The 16,333-nt window shown below is 51.6% G+C and overlaps 1 protein-coding gene across 2 annotated transcripts; it reads right to left on the minus strand.

Annotated features, from left to right (window-relative positions):
• Positions 1 to 431: 431 nt before the first annotated feature.
• SLC25A41 (solute carrier family 25 member 41) lies at positions 432 to 8,065 on the minus strand. Of its 2 annotated transcripts, XM_025368684.1 has the most exons (8): positions 7,773 to 8,065; positions 7,064 to 7,219; positions 5,226 to 5,323; positions 4,681 to 4,833; positions 4,399 to 4,506; positions 1,714 to 1,881; positions 1,482 to 1,629; positions 432 to 944 (listed from the first exon to the last, which is right to left on the minus strand). In XM_025368684.1, the coding sequence occupies exons 4-8, from the start codon at positions 4,780 to 4,782 to the stop codon at positions 772 to 774; spliced, it is 699 nt and encodes a 232-aa protein (XP_025224469.1). In that variant the 5' UTR covers positions 4,783 to 4,833; positions 5,226 to 5,323; positions 7,064 to 7,219; positions 7,773 to 8,065; the 3' UTR covers positions 432 to 771. The 2 variants fall into 2 exon arrangements, with proteins under 2 accessions (XP_025224469.1, XP_025224468.1); XM_025368683.1 differs by lacking the exon at positions 5,226 to 5,323.
• Between the last annotated feature and the right edge of the window lie 8,268 nt (positions 8,066 to 16,333).

A 16,333-nucleotide genomic window follows, 5' to 3' on the forward strand; every position in this document is an offset into this window, starting at 1 on the left:
GTTAGCTCCCTGGGAGCCTGGCTGGGTAGGCCCGGCACGTGGCCCGCTTGAAGCGTTAGAGATCGACCGCTTCTGGGGGTGGGGAGGCCGGAAAGCAGGAAACCTGGGATCCCCTGGGCCCTCTTCTCTCTCGACCCCCCATCTAGAGCGTCCAGTTCTCTTGCAGGACTCAAGGAACCAGCCCCCCTACCGAGTCCAGAGCCGTTCCAACAACCGGGATCCAGGGATCACAGCCCCTCACTTCACACCCCTCACTCCCTTCGCATAATGCCCTGGGAATAGAGCCTCAAGCTCCTATCCTAGGTCCTCACCTCCTCTCCTGGACACAAATTCCCATTCAGTACCCAGAGGCGCAAGGTCCCCAGCTCCCCTACTGGGTCCAGGGATCTCATGCACCCAGTTCCACTCCTAGGCCCAGGTAGCCAGACACGTTCAACAAAAACCATCTCTTTATTCCTCGTTGTGTGACATGTTCACCATTTCGCCCTGGAGCCAGGACGACCCACAAGGAGCCAGACTGGAGTCCACGTTTCTTGTCTCAGGCTGCACCGTGGGGAGGGAGCCCCGGGAATCTTCTGACGCAGCATCACCCCCCACCCACCAACCCCAGCCTCAGGAATCTTCTGACCCAGCGCCCCACCCCCAGCCTGCTTTTGCCACCAACAACCGCTCCAGGGCCTGAGCCTTGAGGCCTTGAGGGCTCTTTGAGGCCAGGGGTCATCAGGTCCTCCTGTCCCATTTCTGCCTAGGCTGTGTCGTCCAGCTCACAGCCTATACGCCCAGGGTTTTCTTCATGGCTTCGTACACCACATAGCTGATGCCACCTGCTGGTAAGACCTTCAGTAGCGTGGGGGTCATGCCTCGGTACAGCCCTAGCCAGCCCTGCTGGGCCAGGATCCGCTGGAGGACTCCGCGCATGGTGGGATTTGAGCCCTCCACGGTATCTGCAGGGACACAGACAAGATCAGAACTAGGCCAGAGATGACCCGGCCTCCTAGGAGTCTGGAACGTTGCAGATAGGTGCTGAAGCCACTGGTAGGGGCCCCAGGGGTCAGTAGGAAAGGAATTTCGAAGTCTTAGAGGAAATTGGTCAGTTTTAGGAAGAGTGGGGGAGTGTTTGAGTAGGAGTTTTCAGGATTAATTTTAGGAAATTTTCTTCGAGGGTGGCAGTGGGGATAGGATCTGGCTCTGTCACTCAGGCTGGAGTGCAGAGGCACGATCATAGCTCACTGCAGCCTCGATCTCCAGAGCTCAAGGGATCCTCCAGGCTCAGCCTCCCAAGTCGCTGGGACCACAGGTCTGTATCACCATGCCTGGCTACTTTATATGTATATATTGAGATGGAGTCTCAAAAGCCATCAAAAGTGGGCTGGCATCAGACATGGAGGGTGCCGGACTCAGTTTTGGGGAATGAGAAAATTAAGACAGCCAGGGCCTTGCGGGGAATGGGCATGCGTGGTGGCCGCTGGGGGCAGGCTGACCTTGGGCCTGCATCCTGGTGCGCACCAGAGTCAGTGGGTAGCTGGCCATCTGGCCACAGGTCGTGGATAGCGTTACAGATGACAGACTGACCAGGCCACTGGGGTCCCCCATATCCCTGCCTGACTTCAGCCAGAAGCACTGGAGCATCTGCAAGAGAAGGGGGGCCAGGAGAAAGCTCACTAGCAGCCTGGGCTCCGGCCACCCCTGCCACCCCCTCTGCAGGACCCATACCTCATAGACAGCCAGGTCGGTGCAGGCGTAGGGGATGATGCCGAGCATATTGGGCAGGTAGCCGCGGTAAAGGGCGCGGGTGCCCTCCCGCTGCAAGATCTGCCTGGCGCAGTCCAGCAGCCCCTTGTACTGGCCCGTCCGTCGCAAGGTCAGCCGTGTCTTCAGCACCTGGGGATGGCGGGGAACAAAGCAGCTCATTCAATTGAATCCTGTCAATGATTCTCAGGGGTAGCCATTGTCCCCACCCTACAAACAAGGAAAATGAGGCTCAGGAAGGCAAAGAGCTGGGTTTCAGACCCAGATCTGTCAGAGTCCCTGGGATGCTCTCTGAATTTTGAGTTCTGAAGCACAAATCCTGGCAAAGGCCAAGAGAGTGAGGGAAGAAGGCTCACGTCTGTCATCCCAGCCCTTTGGGAGGCTGAGGCGGGAGGATCGCTTGAGGCCAGGAGTTTGAGACCAGACTGGGCAACAAAGCGAGACCCCATCTCTAAAAAAAAAAAAATCAATAAAATAAAAATAAGATATATATGGAAACATCAACATAGGAGAACGGCCTGGAAAACTGATTAAGAATAACAGGGAAGGAAGGCAAGAAAACATACCATCGAGCCTTGAAAATTGAAGACAGCTGGCAAAACTTTACGGCAAAAAGATCAAGCATTGGGGGGAAAGAAAGGGAGTGAATAAGTAGAGAACGGGGCCTTCCTAGGGCAGTGAAACTACTCCATAAGATACTACAATGGTGGATACAAGTCATTATACATTCCTCAAAAGCCATAGAACTGTTACTTTAAGAGTGAACCCTAGGTCGGGTGCGGTGGCTCATGCCTATAATCCCAGCCCTTTGGGAGGCCAAGACAGGTGGATCACTTGAGGTCAGGAGTTCGAGACCATCCTGGGCAACATGGTGAAACCCTGTCTCTACTAAAAATACAAAAATTAGCTGGGTGTGGTGGCAGGCACCTGTAATCCCAGCTCCTCGGGAGGCTGAGGCAGGAGAATCGCTTGAACCCGGGAATTGGAGGTTGCAGTGAGCAGTGAGTCAAGATCGCTCCACTGAAACTCCAGCCTGGGTGACAGAGTGAGACTCTCAAAAAAAAAAAAAAAAAAAAGAAGGGTTCCTGGTCCTCAGATGAGGAATGAAAATATATATGTATACATATATATGGTATATATACATATATACATATTATATATTTTGCATATATTATATATAACATGCATATATATTATCTATTTTTATATTACATATTATATAATAAATGTAATTTTATAATTATATACATTGAATTATATATAACATATACATGTTATATGCACAATATATAACTAATATAATAAGTAATGTATATCTGTGCATATTATATATAAAACATATATATATATTTTTGAGACAGGGTCTCCATCTGTCACTCAGGCTGGAGTGCAGTTGCGTGCCATCACAGCTTGCTGCAGCCTCGACCTTCTGGGCTCAAGTGATCCTCCCACCTCAGCCTCCTGAGTATCTGGGACTACAGGCGTGCGCGCCACCACATCTGGCTGATTTTTTTTTTTTTTTTTCATTAGAGATGGGGTCTTGGTGTATTGCCCAGGCTGGTCTCAAACTCCTGGGCTCAAGCAAGCAGTCCTCCCTGCTCAGTCTCCCAAAGTGTTGGGATTACAGGCCCGAGCCATGGTGTCTGGCCTGAAAACGTTTTATATATATACACATACACACATATGTACATATACATATATAAATACATATGTGGATATTGTATATATGTTATATATAATATATACATATATAAATTTAGAGAAAGGAAGAGGAGATTGGAGAGGAGGAGGAGAAAGAGGTAAAGGGGGAGGAGGGAGAGGAGGGAGAAAGGAGGAGGAGGGAGAAAGGAGGAAGGGAAGTGAAGGGAGAAAAGAGGAGGGGGAAGAGGTGAAGGGGGAGAAGGGAGAGGAGGGAGAATAGAGGAGGAGAAAGAGGAGAGGAGGAGGAAGGAGAAAGATGAGGGGAGGGGGAGGGAGAAAGGGGAGGAGGAGGAAAAGGTGAAAGGGAGGAGGGAGAGGGGAGAAAGGGAGGAGGAAGGGGAGGAGGGAGAAGTGGGAGAAAAGAGGAGAAAGGAGGAAGAGAGGAAGGAGGAGGGGAGGAGGAGGGAGAAAGGAGGAAGGGAGGAGGAGGGGAGGAGGAGGGAGAAAGGAGGAGGGGAGGAGGAGGGGAGGAGGAGGAAGAAAGGAGGAGGAGAGGAGGAGGGAGAAAGGAGAAAGGGAGAAAGGAGAAGGGGAGGAGGAGGAGAGAGAGAGAGGAGGTGGGGAGGAGGAGGGAGAAAGGAGGAGGGGAGGAGGAGGGAGAAAGGAGAGGGGAGGTGCAGGGAGAAAGGAGGAGGGAGAAAGGAGGGGAGGAGGAGGAGAAGAAAGTGAAGGGGAGGAGGAGGGAGAAAGGAGGAGGGGAGGAGGGAGAAAGGACGAGGGGAGGAGGGAGAAAGCAGGAGGGGAGGAGGAGGGAAAAAGGAGGAGGGGAGGACAAGGGGAGAAAGGAGGAAGAGGAAGAGGTGAAGGGGGAGGAGGGACAAGTGGGAGAAAAAAGGAGGAGAAAGGGGGAGGGGAGGAGAGGAGAAAGGAGGAAGAGGAAGTAGCCCAGCAACGTGGGTAACTAATTTACACAGCGTTTCCTCACCTGTGGGGCAGATGCTCTCTTACCTCCATGGGGTTGATGAGGGTCTGGGAGATGGCCACGGCCAGGGAACCGGCGAGGAGACGCTCCTGGAAGGGCGGGGACCCATGTATTCCACAGAAGTAATTCTTGCACTGGGAGAGGAAAGAGGAGGAGAGAGAAGTCAGCCACCCTCTGACACAAAACCCACGCGGGGAAGAGGCCTGGGGTCTGCAGGGTGAGCGTGTGTCTTGAACAAGGGCCTGGAGTTTTGGGCTGTGGGAGGGGTTTGGGCTTGAGCTGGGGGAAGCAGACCCCTCCTTCCCCACCTGCTCGAATACGGAGAACTTGATGGCATACTCAGGAGCAATCTTGAGCACGTTGATGCCGTTGCCCCGCCACAGGGAGCGGAAGCCTCCCTCCTGGACCATGCTCTGTAGCCCCCCCAGCAGGTTGGTGAAAGTCGTCTTGGAGGAGTAGACCTGGGTGGAGGGAGGACCCTGGAGGAGCCCCTCCTTACCTCTGTCTCTGTCCCCATCCCCACCCCAAGCGCAGCCCCACCGGGAACTCCCCAGCCACCCAACCCCAACCCATCCCCATCTCATCCCCATTCCTTCTTCAGCTCCTTCCCCAGCCAGTTCTAGAATCGCACACAACACGGACCCAAAGCCAACATCGACCCACATTCCTGCCTCATCCCTCTTCATCTTCTCCTCAGTTCTTTTCTCTCTCTTCCTTCGTTCCATCCTTTCCTTTCTTTCTCCCTTTCTCCTTCCTTCCTTCCTTCCCTCCTTCCTTCCTTCCTTCCGTTCGTCCTTCCTTCCTTCCTTCCTTCCTTATTTTATTTTATTTTATTTTTTTGATGGGGTCTCACTCTGTCACCCAGGCTGGAGTGCAGTGGGGGGATCTCGGCTCATTGCAACCTCCACCTCCCTGGTTCAGGCAATTCTTCTGCCTCAGCCTCCCGAATAGCTGGGATTACGGGCTCGCATCACCACACCCAGCTAATTTTTGTATTTTTAGTAGAGATGGGGGTTTGCCATGTTGGCCAGGCTGGTCTGGAACTCCTGACCTCAGGTGATCCGCCCACCTTGGCGTCCCAAATTGCTGGAATTACAGGCGTCAGCCACCATGTCTGGCCTTGTTTTTCTTTTCTTTCTTGTTTTTTTGTTTGTTTATGTTTTTGAGACAGGGTCTTGTTCTGTTGCCCAGGCTGGAATGCAGTGATGCAATCACAGCTCACTGCAGCCCGAGACTCCTGGGTTCAAGTGATCCTCCCACCTCAGCCTCCCAAGTAGCTGGGACTACAGGTGCATGCTACCATGGCAGGCTAATTTTGTAAAATGTTTTGTACAGATGGGGTCTTACTAGGTTGTCCAGGCTGGTCTCAAACTCTCGGGCTCAAGCGATCTTCCCACTTTGGCCTCCCAAAGTGCTAAGATTACAGGTGTGAGTCACCATGCCCAATTCCTTTTTAAATTTTTATTTATTTAATTAATTTATTATCATTTTGTAGAGATGTGGTCTCACTATACTGCCCAGCTGGTCTCAAACTCCTAAGCTCAAGCAATCCTCCCTCCTTGGCCTCCCAAAGTGTTAGGATTATATATGTGAGCCACTGCACCCATTTATTTTTTTAGTCAGGGATCTCGCTCTGTCACCCCGGCTAGAGTTTGTGGCATGATCATGGCTCACTGCAGCCTCCAACTCCTGGGCTCAAGCGATCCTCCTGCCTCAACCTCCCGAGCAGCTGAGACTATAGGTGTGAGATATCCTGTTTGAGATAGCTCCAGTCCTACGCTGCCTTTTTCTTTTTTGAGACAGAGTCTCACTCTGTTGCCCAGGCTGGAGTGCAGTGGCGCGATCTCGGCTCACCGCAATCTCCATCTCCTGGGTTCAAGCAATTCTCCTGCCTTAGCCTCCTATGTAGCTGGGACTACAGGCACATGCCACCACGCCTGGCTAATTTTTTTTTTTTTTTTTTTTTGAGACGGAGTCTTGCTCTGTGCCCCAGGCTGGAGTGCAGTGGCCGGATCTCAGCTCACTGCAAGCTTCGCCTCCCGGGTTCACGCCATTCTCCTGCCTCAGCCTCCCGAGTAGCTGGGACTACAGGCGCCCGCCACCATGCCAGGCTAATTTTCTTGTATTTTTAGTAGAGACGGGGTTTTACCGTGTTAGCCAGGATGGTCTCGATCTCCTGACCTCGTGATCCGCCCGTCTCGGCCTCCCAAAGTGCTGGGATTACAGACTTGAACCACCGCGCCCGGCCTAATTTTTTTGTATTTAGTAGAGACAGGGTTTCGCCATGTTGGCCAGGCTGGTCTCAAACTCCTGACGTCAGGTGATCTGCCTCCTCTGGGCCTCCCAAAGTGCTGGCATTAGAGGCATGAGCCACCACGCCTGGCCCCTACCCTGTCTTTAAACTCTTCCAAAGACCCCATCCCCAATTCCCTGACCTCCAACCCCTACCTTGGCCCAGCGTTGGCCCCTGTCCCTGGTTAGTTCTCTCAACTCCTCTAACTCGACTCCAAGCCAGGTCCACACCAGCTCCATCACCACCCACAACCTCAATCTCAACCAGTCCAGGAGAGCCCAACTCCAACCAGCACTCCCATCCTGAACTCCATCTACGTCAACTCTATCTGTCCTCACCCCACGTTCTCCCCAGTGGCTCCAGCACTGTGTCCCGTCCTCCCTCCAACCCATACACACCTGCATGTACACTTTGGCTCTGTCCAGAGGTGCCGTGCCTGTGCGAGACACCGCCCCAGCCATTGCTCCTGAGAGCAGAAACTTCCACAAGGCCCCCTCATTATCCACTTCCAGGACTTCCACAGGGACCATCAGCTGCTCTCCTGTGTCCAGCACCTGCAGGGAAGACCCGGCCCTCCCTCATCCTCAGCCAGGTTGGGGCACCTTCCCCAGACACACATCTAGGGCACCCTCCTGGTGAAAGACCCACCAGGTTCCCCCCAGTCTGCATTTTTTTTTTTTTTTGAGACGGAGTCTTGCTCTGCTGCCCAGGTTGCAGTGCAGTGGCATGATCTCAGCTCCTTGCAGCCTCCACCTCCCAGGTTCAAGCAATTCCTGCCTCAGCCTCCTGAGTAGCTGGGATTATAGGTGTGCACCACCACACCTGACTGATTTTTGTATATTTTTCTTTTTATTAGAGACAGGTTTCACTATGTTGGCCAGGCTGGTCTCTAACTCTTGACCTCAAGTGATACGCCCACCTCTGCCTCCCAAAGTGCGGGGATTACATGCGTGAGTCATCGCGCCCTGCCTCCCTGCCCTGCCCTGCTTCAAGGTGGAATTCTAGGTCTGCTAGTGGGGGAGTGGGCCCATAGAGAGTGGGGGTAGCCTGGCCTCTCCCTGCAGTCCCGACCAGAGGCGCTCGGACACCGGTGTTTCCTGAACTCACCTGCTGTGACGGGAGATGGTCAAGGTTGTTGTCATGCATGTGTCCAAACACGTATCCATACACGTGTGTACAGCCGGGGTTCCAGGATGGGGGTGGGGGTGGAGGTGGCGGGGGAGGCGGGGCTTTGATGAGTAAGGTCTTGACCCTCCTAAAGAGCGTCTGGATCCTGGAGCAAGGGTTCTGAGGTTCTCCAGGCTGAGCGCCCATGGAGGAAGTTAGGACACCTGGCTTCAAATCTCTAAGCAGTAGTTTGCCGCTCCAGCTACCATGCGGGAGTGTCTAGTGGGAGGGTTGTGTGGGGGACCAAGAGGGGGATGAAGTCACAACCGCCCCTGTGACCTCGCTGGGTGTGGTGGGCAGCTTGATGGCCCCTTTCCCCCAAATGTCCACCTCCTGATCCTCCCAACCAATAAATATGTTATCATTATAAATTGAATTGTGTCCCATCAAAATTATTATTTTTATTTATTTATTTATTTGAGACGGAGTCTCACTGTGTCGCCCAGGCTGGAGTGCAGTGGCTCAATCTCGGCTCATTGCAAGCTCCGCCTCCCAGGTTCACACCATTCTCATGCCTCAGACTCCTGAGTAACTGGGACTATGGGCGCCTGCCGCCACAGCCCAGCTAATTTTTTAAATTTGTAGTAGAGGCCGGGCGCGGTGGCTCAAGCCTGTAATCCCAGCACTTTGGGAGGCCGAGACGGGTGGATCACGAGGTCAGGAGATCGAGACCATCCTGGCTAACACGGTGAAACCCCATCTCTACTAAAAAATATAAAAAACTAGCCGGGCGAGGTGGCGGGCGCCTGTAGTCCCAGCTACTCGGGAGGCTGAGGCAGGAGAATGGCGTAAACCCGGGAGGTGGAGCTTGCAGTGAGCTGAGATCCGGCCACTGCACCCCAGCCTGGGCGACAGAGCAAGACTCCGTCTTAAAAAAAAAAAAAAAAATTTATAGTAGAGACGGTGTTTCACCGTGTTAGCCAGGATGGTCTCGATCTCCTGATCTCGTGATCCGCCCGCCTCGGCCTCCCAAAGTGCTGGGATTACAGGTGTGAGCCACCGCGCTCGACCCCAAAATTATTATTATTACTGTTGTTGTTTTGATACGGAATCACACCAGACTGGTGTGCAGTGACTCGATCTTGGCTCACTGCAACCTCTGCCTCCTGGGTTCAAGTGATTCTTGTGTCTCAGCCTCCCAAGTAGCTGGAATTACCAGCATCTGCCACCACACCTGGATAATTTTTGTAATTTTAGTAGAGATGGGGTTTCGCCATGTTGGTCAGGCTAGTCTTGAATTCCTGACCTCAAGTGATCCACCTGCCTCAGCCTCCCAAAGTGTTGGGGTTATAGGCGTGAGCCAGCATGCCCAGCTCAAAATTAATTTTTGTTAATTTTTTTTTTCAGAGAAGGGGTCTTTCTCTATTGTCCAGGCTGGGCTGGAGTGCAGGGGTGCAATCATGGCTCACTGCAGCTTCAATCTCCTGGGCTCAAGTGATTCTCCCACCTCAGCCTCCTGAGTGGCTGGGACTACACAAGCACACGCCACCAGCCTGGCTACTTTTGGTTTTCGTTTCTGTAGGGGGTCTTGCTATGTTGCCCAGGCTGGTCTTGAACTCCTGGCCTCAAGTGATCCTCCTGCCTCATCCAAAGTGTTGGGATTATAGGCATGAGACACCACACTGGGCCCTATCAAAATTCTTATGTTGAAGCCCTGTCTCCCAGTGGGCTGGAATTTGGAGATAGGGCCTTTGGGAGCTCATTAGGGTTAGATGAACTCATGACGATGGCCCCTGCAAGATGGAATTAGTTCCATAAGAAATAGACAAACCTGAGCTCTTTCTCTCTCATTTTACCATGGGAGTACACAGCAAGAAGGCATGGTAGGAAGAAATCCCTCAGCAGGAATTGAGCTAGCCAGTCACCTTAACCTTGGATTTCCCAGCCTCCAGAAATAAATGTCTGCAGTTTAAGACCCCACTCTGTAGTGTTTCCTTATAGCAGCCCGGGCTGACTTACATTTGTTACATGGCAAAGGGGAATTAAGTTTGCAGATACAATTGAGGTTGCTAGGCCAGATGTGCTGGCTCGTGCCTGTAATCCCAGCACATTGGGAAGCCGAGGCCGGTGGATCATCTGAGGTTGGGAGTTCGAGACCAGCCTGACCAACATGATGAAACCCAGTCTCTCCTAAAAATACAAAAATTAGCCAGGCTTGATGGCGGGCCCCTGTAATCTCAGCTACTCTGGAGGCCGAGACAGGAGAATTGCTTGAACCCAAGAGACGGAGGTTGCAGTGAGCCGAGATTGGGCCATTGCACTCCAGCCTGGGCAGTAGAGCAAGACTCCATCTCAAACAAACAAACAATGACAACAACAACAACAACAAAACCTTGCTAGGCTGGGCGCAGTGGCTCACGCCTATAATACCAGCACTTTGGGAGGTTGAGGCAGGTGGATCACATGAGCCCAGGAGTTCGAGACCAGCCTGGGCAACGTGGCCAAACTCCTGTCTCTACAAAAAATACAAAAATTAGCTGGGCATGGTGGTCCATGCCTGTAGTCCCAGCTACCGAGGAGGCTGAGGTGGAAGGATTGCTTGAGCCTGGGAGGTGGAGGCTGCAGTGAGCTGAGATCTTGCCACTGAACCCCAGCCTGGGTGACAGAGCGAGAACCCTGTCTCCAAAAAAAGAAACGAATTAAGGTTGCTAAACAGCTGATGGGAAGATGGTCTCACTCTGTCACCCAGGCTGGAGTATAGTGGCACAATTAAGATCAATCCCCTTGACCTCTCTGCTCAGGTGGTTCTCCCACCTCAGCCACCTGAGTGGCTAGGAACACAGGCGCGGACACCATACCCGGCTAATTTTTTTTTTTTTTTTTTGAGACAGAGTCTCGCTGTGTCACCCAGGCTGGACCCAGGCTGGAGTGCAGTGGTGCGATCTCTGCTCACTGCAAGCTCCGTTTCCCAGGTTCACGACAGTCTTCCGCCTCAGCCTCCAGAGTAGCTGGGACTACAGGCGCCCACCACCACGCCCGGCTAATTTTTTGTATTTTTAGTAGAGACGGGGGTTTCACCATGTTAGGCAGGATGGTCTCGATCTCCTGACCTCGTGATCCGCCCACCTCGGCCTCCCAAAGTGACGCCCGGCTAATTTTTAAAAATTATTTTTGGCTGGGTGTGGTGGCTCACACCTGTAATTCCAGCACTTTGGGAGGCCAAGGTAGGTGGATCACTTGAGGTCAGGAGTTTGAGACCAGCCTGGCCAACATGATAAAACCTCGTGTCTACTAAAAATAACAAAAACTAGCTGAGTGTGGTGGTGCACACCTGTAATCCCAGCTACTTAGGAGGCTGAGGCAGGAGGATCACTTGAGTCCAGGAATTCAAGACCAGCCTGGGCAGCAAAGCAAGAAATTTTTCTACAGAAAATTTTAAAAATTAGCCAGGTGTGGTCCTGTGCACCTGTAGTCCCAGCTACGCGGGAGGCTGAAGGGGGAGGCTCCCTTGAGCACAAGAATTAGAGGCTGCAGTGAGCTATGATTGTGCCACTGCACTCCAGCCTGGGTGACAGAGTAAGATCCAGTCTCTAAAAAAAAAAAAAGTAGTCAGACATGGTGGTGTGTGCTTGTGGTCCCAGCTACTCCGGAGGCTGAGGTGGGAGGATCGCCTGAGGCTGGGAGTTTGAAGCTGCAGTGAGCCATGACTGCACCCCTGCACTCCAGCCTGGGGAGGGGACAGAGTGAGATCCTGTTTCAAAAACCAAAACCAAAACCAAAAAAAATGTGACAAAATCATATACATGCAGGTGCATATATATTAGCCAGCTATTGCTATGTGACAAATTACCCCCCGCCAAAGCTTGGCAGCTTAACACAACAAACGTTTATCATCTCACCCATGTTCTGAGCATTAGGAACTCAGGAGCTGCTGAGCCAGCTGTTCCTGTGGTTCAGTGTTTGAAGTATAAGAGTCTAAGATTCAGGATTCAGGTACTGGGATCCAGTTATTCTGGTGGAGGGATCCCCAAAGCTTGGACTATCCAGGGCATGCAACTGGTAGAATTGCAGTGAGATGTTGGCCAGGACAGCAAGATCCTCTTCCAAGTTCAGTTACATGGCTATTGGCTGAGTTCCTCACCACATGGTCCTTTCCATAAGGCTGCTCATGGCATGACCACCGGCTTCCTTCAGAGCAAATGTTATGAGAAAGGGAGAGAGAGCAAGAGAGAGCATATAACCAATAACCAAGATGGTAGCTACAGTGTCTTTTTTTTTCCTTTCTTTCTTTGAGACGTAGTTTCCCTCTTTCGCCCAGGCTAGAGTACAGTGGCGCAATCTCGGCTGACTGCAACCTCTGCCACCCGGGTTCAAGCAATTCTCCTGCCTCAGCCTCCTGAGTAGCTGGGATTATAGGTGCCCGCCACCACGCCTGGCTAATTTTTGTATTTTTAGTAGAGACAGGGTTTTGCAATATTGGCCAGGCTGGTCTCGAACTTCTGACCTCAGGTGGTTCACCCGCCTCGGCCTCCCAAAATGCTAGGATTATAGGCGTGAGCCAGCACCCAGACTTTTTTTTCATTTTTTTGAGATGGAATCTCGCTCTGTCGCCCAGGCTGGAGTGCAATGGTGCAATCTTGGCTTACAGAAACCTCCGCCTCCCAGGTTCAAGTGATTCTCCTGCCTCAGCCTCCTGAGCTCCTGAGCAGCTGGGATTACAGGCATGTGACACCACGCCCAGCTAATTTTTCTTTTTTTTTTTTTTTTTTTTTGAGACGGAGTCTCGCTCTGTCGCCCGGGCTAGAGTGCAGTGCCCGGATCTCAGCTCACTGCAAGCTCCGCCTCCCGGGTTTACACCATTCTCCTGCCTCAGCCTCCCAAGTAACTGGGACTACAGGCGCCCGCCATCTCGCCCGGCTAGTTTTTTGTATTTTTTAGTAGAGACGGGGTTTTACCGTGTTCGCCAGGATGGTCTCGATCTTCTGACCTCGTGATCCACCCGTCTCGGCCTCCCAAAGTGCTGGGATTACAGGCTTGAGCCACCGCGCCCGGCCTAATTTTTCTATTTTTAGTAGAGACGGGGTTTCCCCATGTTGCCCAGGCTGGTCTGGAACTCCTGACCTCAAGTGATCTGCCCGCCTCGGCCTCCCAAAGTGTTGGGGTTACAGGCATGAGCCACCGTGCCTGGCCTACAGTGTCTTTTATAACAGAATCTGGGAAGTGATATAGGATCACTTCTATTGTATTCTCTTAGTCAGAGAAGCCCACCCTGGTACAACATGAGAGGGGCTACACAAAAGTGTGAATTCTATTAAAAACATTTTTTTAACACCTCTACTGGCAGGAAGAGAGTGTGAATTCTTTTTTAATTTGAGACGGATCTTGGCTCTCTGCAACCTCTGCCTCCTGGGTTCAAGTGATTCTCCTGCCTCAGCTTCCCTAGTAGCTGGGATTACAGGCGTGCTCCACCACACCCAGCTAATTTTTATATTTTTAGTAGAAACAGGGTTTTGCTGTGTTGCCCAGGCTGGTCTCAAACTCCTGGGCTCAAGTGACCTTGAACTCCTGAGCTCAAGTCATCCTCCCATCTCAGCCTCCTGAGCTGCTGGAACTACAGGTGTATGCCATCATGCCCAGCTAATTGAAAATTTTTTTGCAGAAATGGGGTCTCACTGTGTTGCCCAGGCTGGTCTCAAACTTCTGGTCTCAAGCGATCCTCCTGCCCCAACCTCCCAAGGTGCTGGGTTTACAGGCATAAGCCTGAATTTTCTATTTTTTCTACAGTGAATTTGAATTACTTGTTGCGGGTTGAACTGTGTCCCCTAAAAAGATGTGTTCAAGCCCTAACCCCTGTAACCTGTGAATGCGACCTTATTTGGAAATAGGGTCTTTGCAGATACAATAAAGTTAAAATGAGGTCACACTGCATTGGAGGGGTGTCCTAATCTGATGACTGCTGTCCTTCAAGACATGGAATCGGCCGGGCACGGTGGCTCATGCCTGTAATCCCAGCACTTCGGGAGGCCGAGGCGGGCAGATCACGAGATCAGGAGTTCAAGACCATCCTGGCTAACATGGTGAAACCCCGTCTCTACTACAAATACAAAAAAAAAAAAAAATTAGCTGGGCGTGGTGGTGGGCACCTGTAGTCCCAGCTACTGAGGAGGCTGAAGAAGGACAATGGTGTGAACCCAAGAGGCAGAGCTTGCAGTGAGCTGAGATCGCACCACTGCACTCCAGCCTGGGCGACAGAGCAAGACTCCATCTCAAAAAAAAAAAATATATATATATATATATATATGTATATATATATATATATATATATGGAATTTGCACTTTGGGAGGCCGAGGCGGGTGGATCACTTGAGGTCAGGAGTTCGAGACCAGCCTGGCCAACATAGTGAAACCTGTCTCTACTAAAAATACAAAAATTAGCCAGGTGTGGTGGTGTGCACCTGTAATCCTAGCTATTCTGGAGGTTGAGGCAGGAGGATCACTTGAATCCGGGAGGCAGAGGTTGCAGTGAGCCGAGATCACATCATCATCGCACTCCAGCCTGGGCAACAGAGCAAAACTCTGTCTCAAAAAAAGGATGGAAATTTGGGCAGAGAGACACAGACACACAGAAGGCAGCATACAGCATGAGGATAGGCAGGCAATGGAGTGATGGATCCATCATAAGCCAAGGAATACCAAGGACCAAGTGCGATGGCTCACACCTGTAATCCTAGCACTTTGGGAGGCTGAAGGTTGACGAATTGCTTGACCCCACAAGTTCAAGATGAGCCTCGGTAACATGATGATATCCTATTTCCACAAAAAAGAAGTAATAATAATTAGGCCAGGCACGGTGGCTCACACCTTGAATCCCAGCACTTTGGGAGGCTGAGATGGGCAGATCACCTGAGGTCAGGAGTTCAAGACCAGCCTGGCCAACATGAGAAAACCTGGTCTCTACTAAAAATACAAAAATTAGCTGGGTGTGGTGGTGCACGCCTGTAATACCAGCTATTCTGGAGGCTGAGGCAGGAGAATCGCTTGAACTCGGGAGGCAGAGGTTTCAGTGAGCCAAAAGCAAGCCACCGTACTCCAGCCTGGGAAACAAGAGTGAGACTCTGTCTCAAAAAAAAAAAAAAAAAAAAAAAAATTAGCCAGGCATGGTGGCATACGCCTGTGGTTCTAGCTGCTTGGGAGGCTGAGGTGGGAGAATCGCTTGAACCTGGGAGGCAGAGGTGGCAGTGAGCCAAGATCGTGTCACTGCACTCCAGCCTGAGTGACAGAGCAAGACTGCATCACAAACAAGCAAGCAAAGAAATAAACGGAAAGTTAGCTGGGCATGGTGACGGTTGCCTATAGTCCTAGCTACTTGGGAGGCTGAGGTGAGAGGATCACTTGAGCCCAGGAGGTGTAAGCTGTAGTGAGTCGAGATCGCACCACTGCACTCCAGCCTGGGCGACAGAGCGAGATCCCTGTTTCAAAAAAAAAAAAAAAAAAATAGCTGGACATAGCAGTGCATGTCCCTGTGGTCCCAGATACTTAGGAGGCTGAGGTGGGAGGATTGCTTGAGCCCAGGAATTCGAGGCTGCAGTCAGCTATGAGTGTACCACTGCACTCTAACCTGGGCTGCAGAGTGAGATCCCATCTCTCTCACACACACACACACACACACACACACACACACACACACACACACACAAATTGTTTTAAGCCATCCCGTTTGTGATAATTTGGTCTGGCAGCCCTAGGAAATGGATAATTTGAAAAAAATTTGAAATTTCTATTTTTATTTATTTTTTATTTTTTTTTGAGACGGAGTCTCGCTCTGTCACCCAGGCTGGACTGCAGTGGCCGGATCTCAGCTCACTGCAAGCTCCGCCTCCCGGGTTCACGCCATTCTCCGGCCTCAGCCTCCCGAGTAGCTGGGACTACAGGCGCCCGCCACCTCGCCCGGCTAGTTTTTTGTATTTCTTAATAGAGACGGGGTTTCATCGTGTTAGCCAGGATGGTCTTGATCTCCTGACCTCGTGATCCGCCCGTCTCGGCCTCCCAAAGTGCTGGGATTACAGGCTTGAGCCACCGCGCCCGGCCTGAAATTTCTAATTTTTAAAAAAATACAGGGCCGGGCATGGTGGCTCACGCCTGTAATCCCAGCACTTTGGGAGGCTGAGGCGGGCGGATCACGAGGTCAGGAGTTCGAGACCAGCCTGGCCAACATGGGGAAGCGCTGTCTTTCCTAAAAATACAAAAAATTAGCCAGGCGTGGTGGTGGGCGCCTATAATCCCAGCTACTCAGGAGGCTGAGGCAGGAGAATCACTTGAACCCGGGAGGCGGAGGTTGCAGTGAGCTGAGACCGTGCCACTGTACTCCAGCCTGGGCAACAGAATGAGACTCTGTCTCAAAAACAAAAAACAAAAAACAAAACACCAGAACATTTAGAAGGGGTTATAAACATGGATTCCCTAACCCTGCTCCCATTTTATAGATGTGTAAACTGAGGCTCAAAGAGGGAATCGTTTCCTGGCTCTTGGAACTGTGGGTGTTGGGAAGCAGCCCCTTACCC

The sequence above is a fragment of the Theropithecus gelada genome, chromosome 19, assembly GCF_003255815.1.
Source record: "Theropithecus gelada isolate Dixy chromosome 19, Tgel_1.0, whole genome shotgun sequence".
NCBI lineage: Eukaryota > Metazoa > Chordata > Mammalia > Primates > Cercopithecidae > Theropithecus > Theropithecus gelada.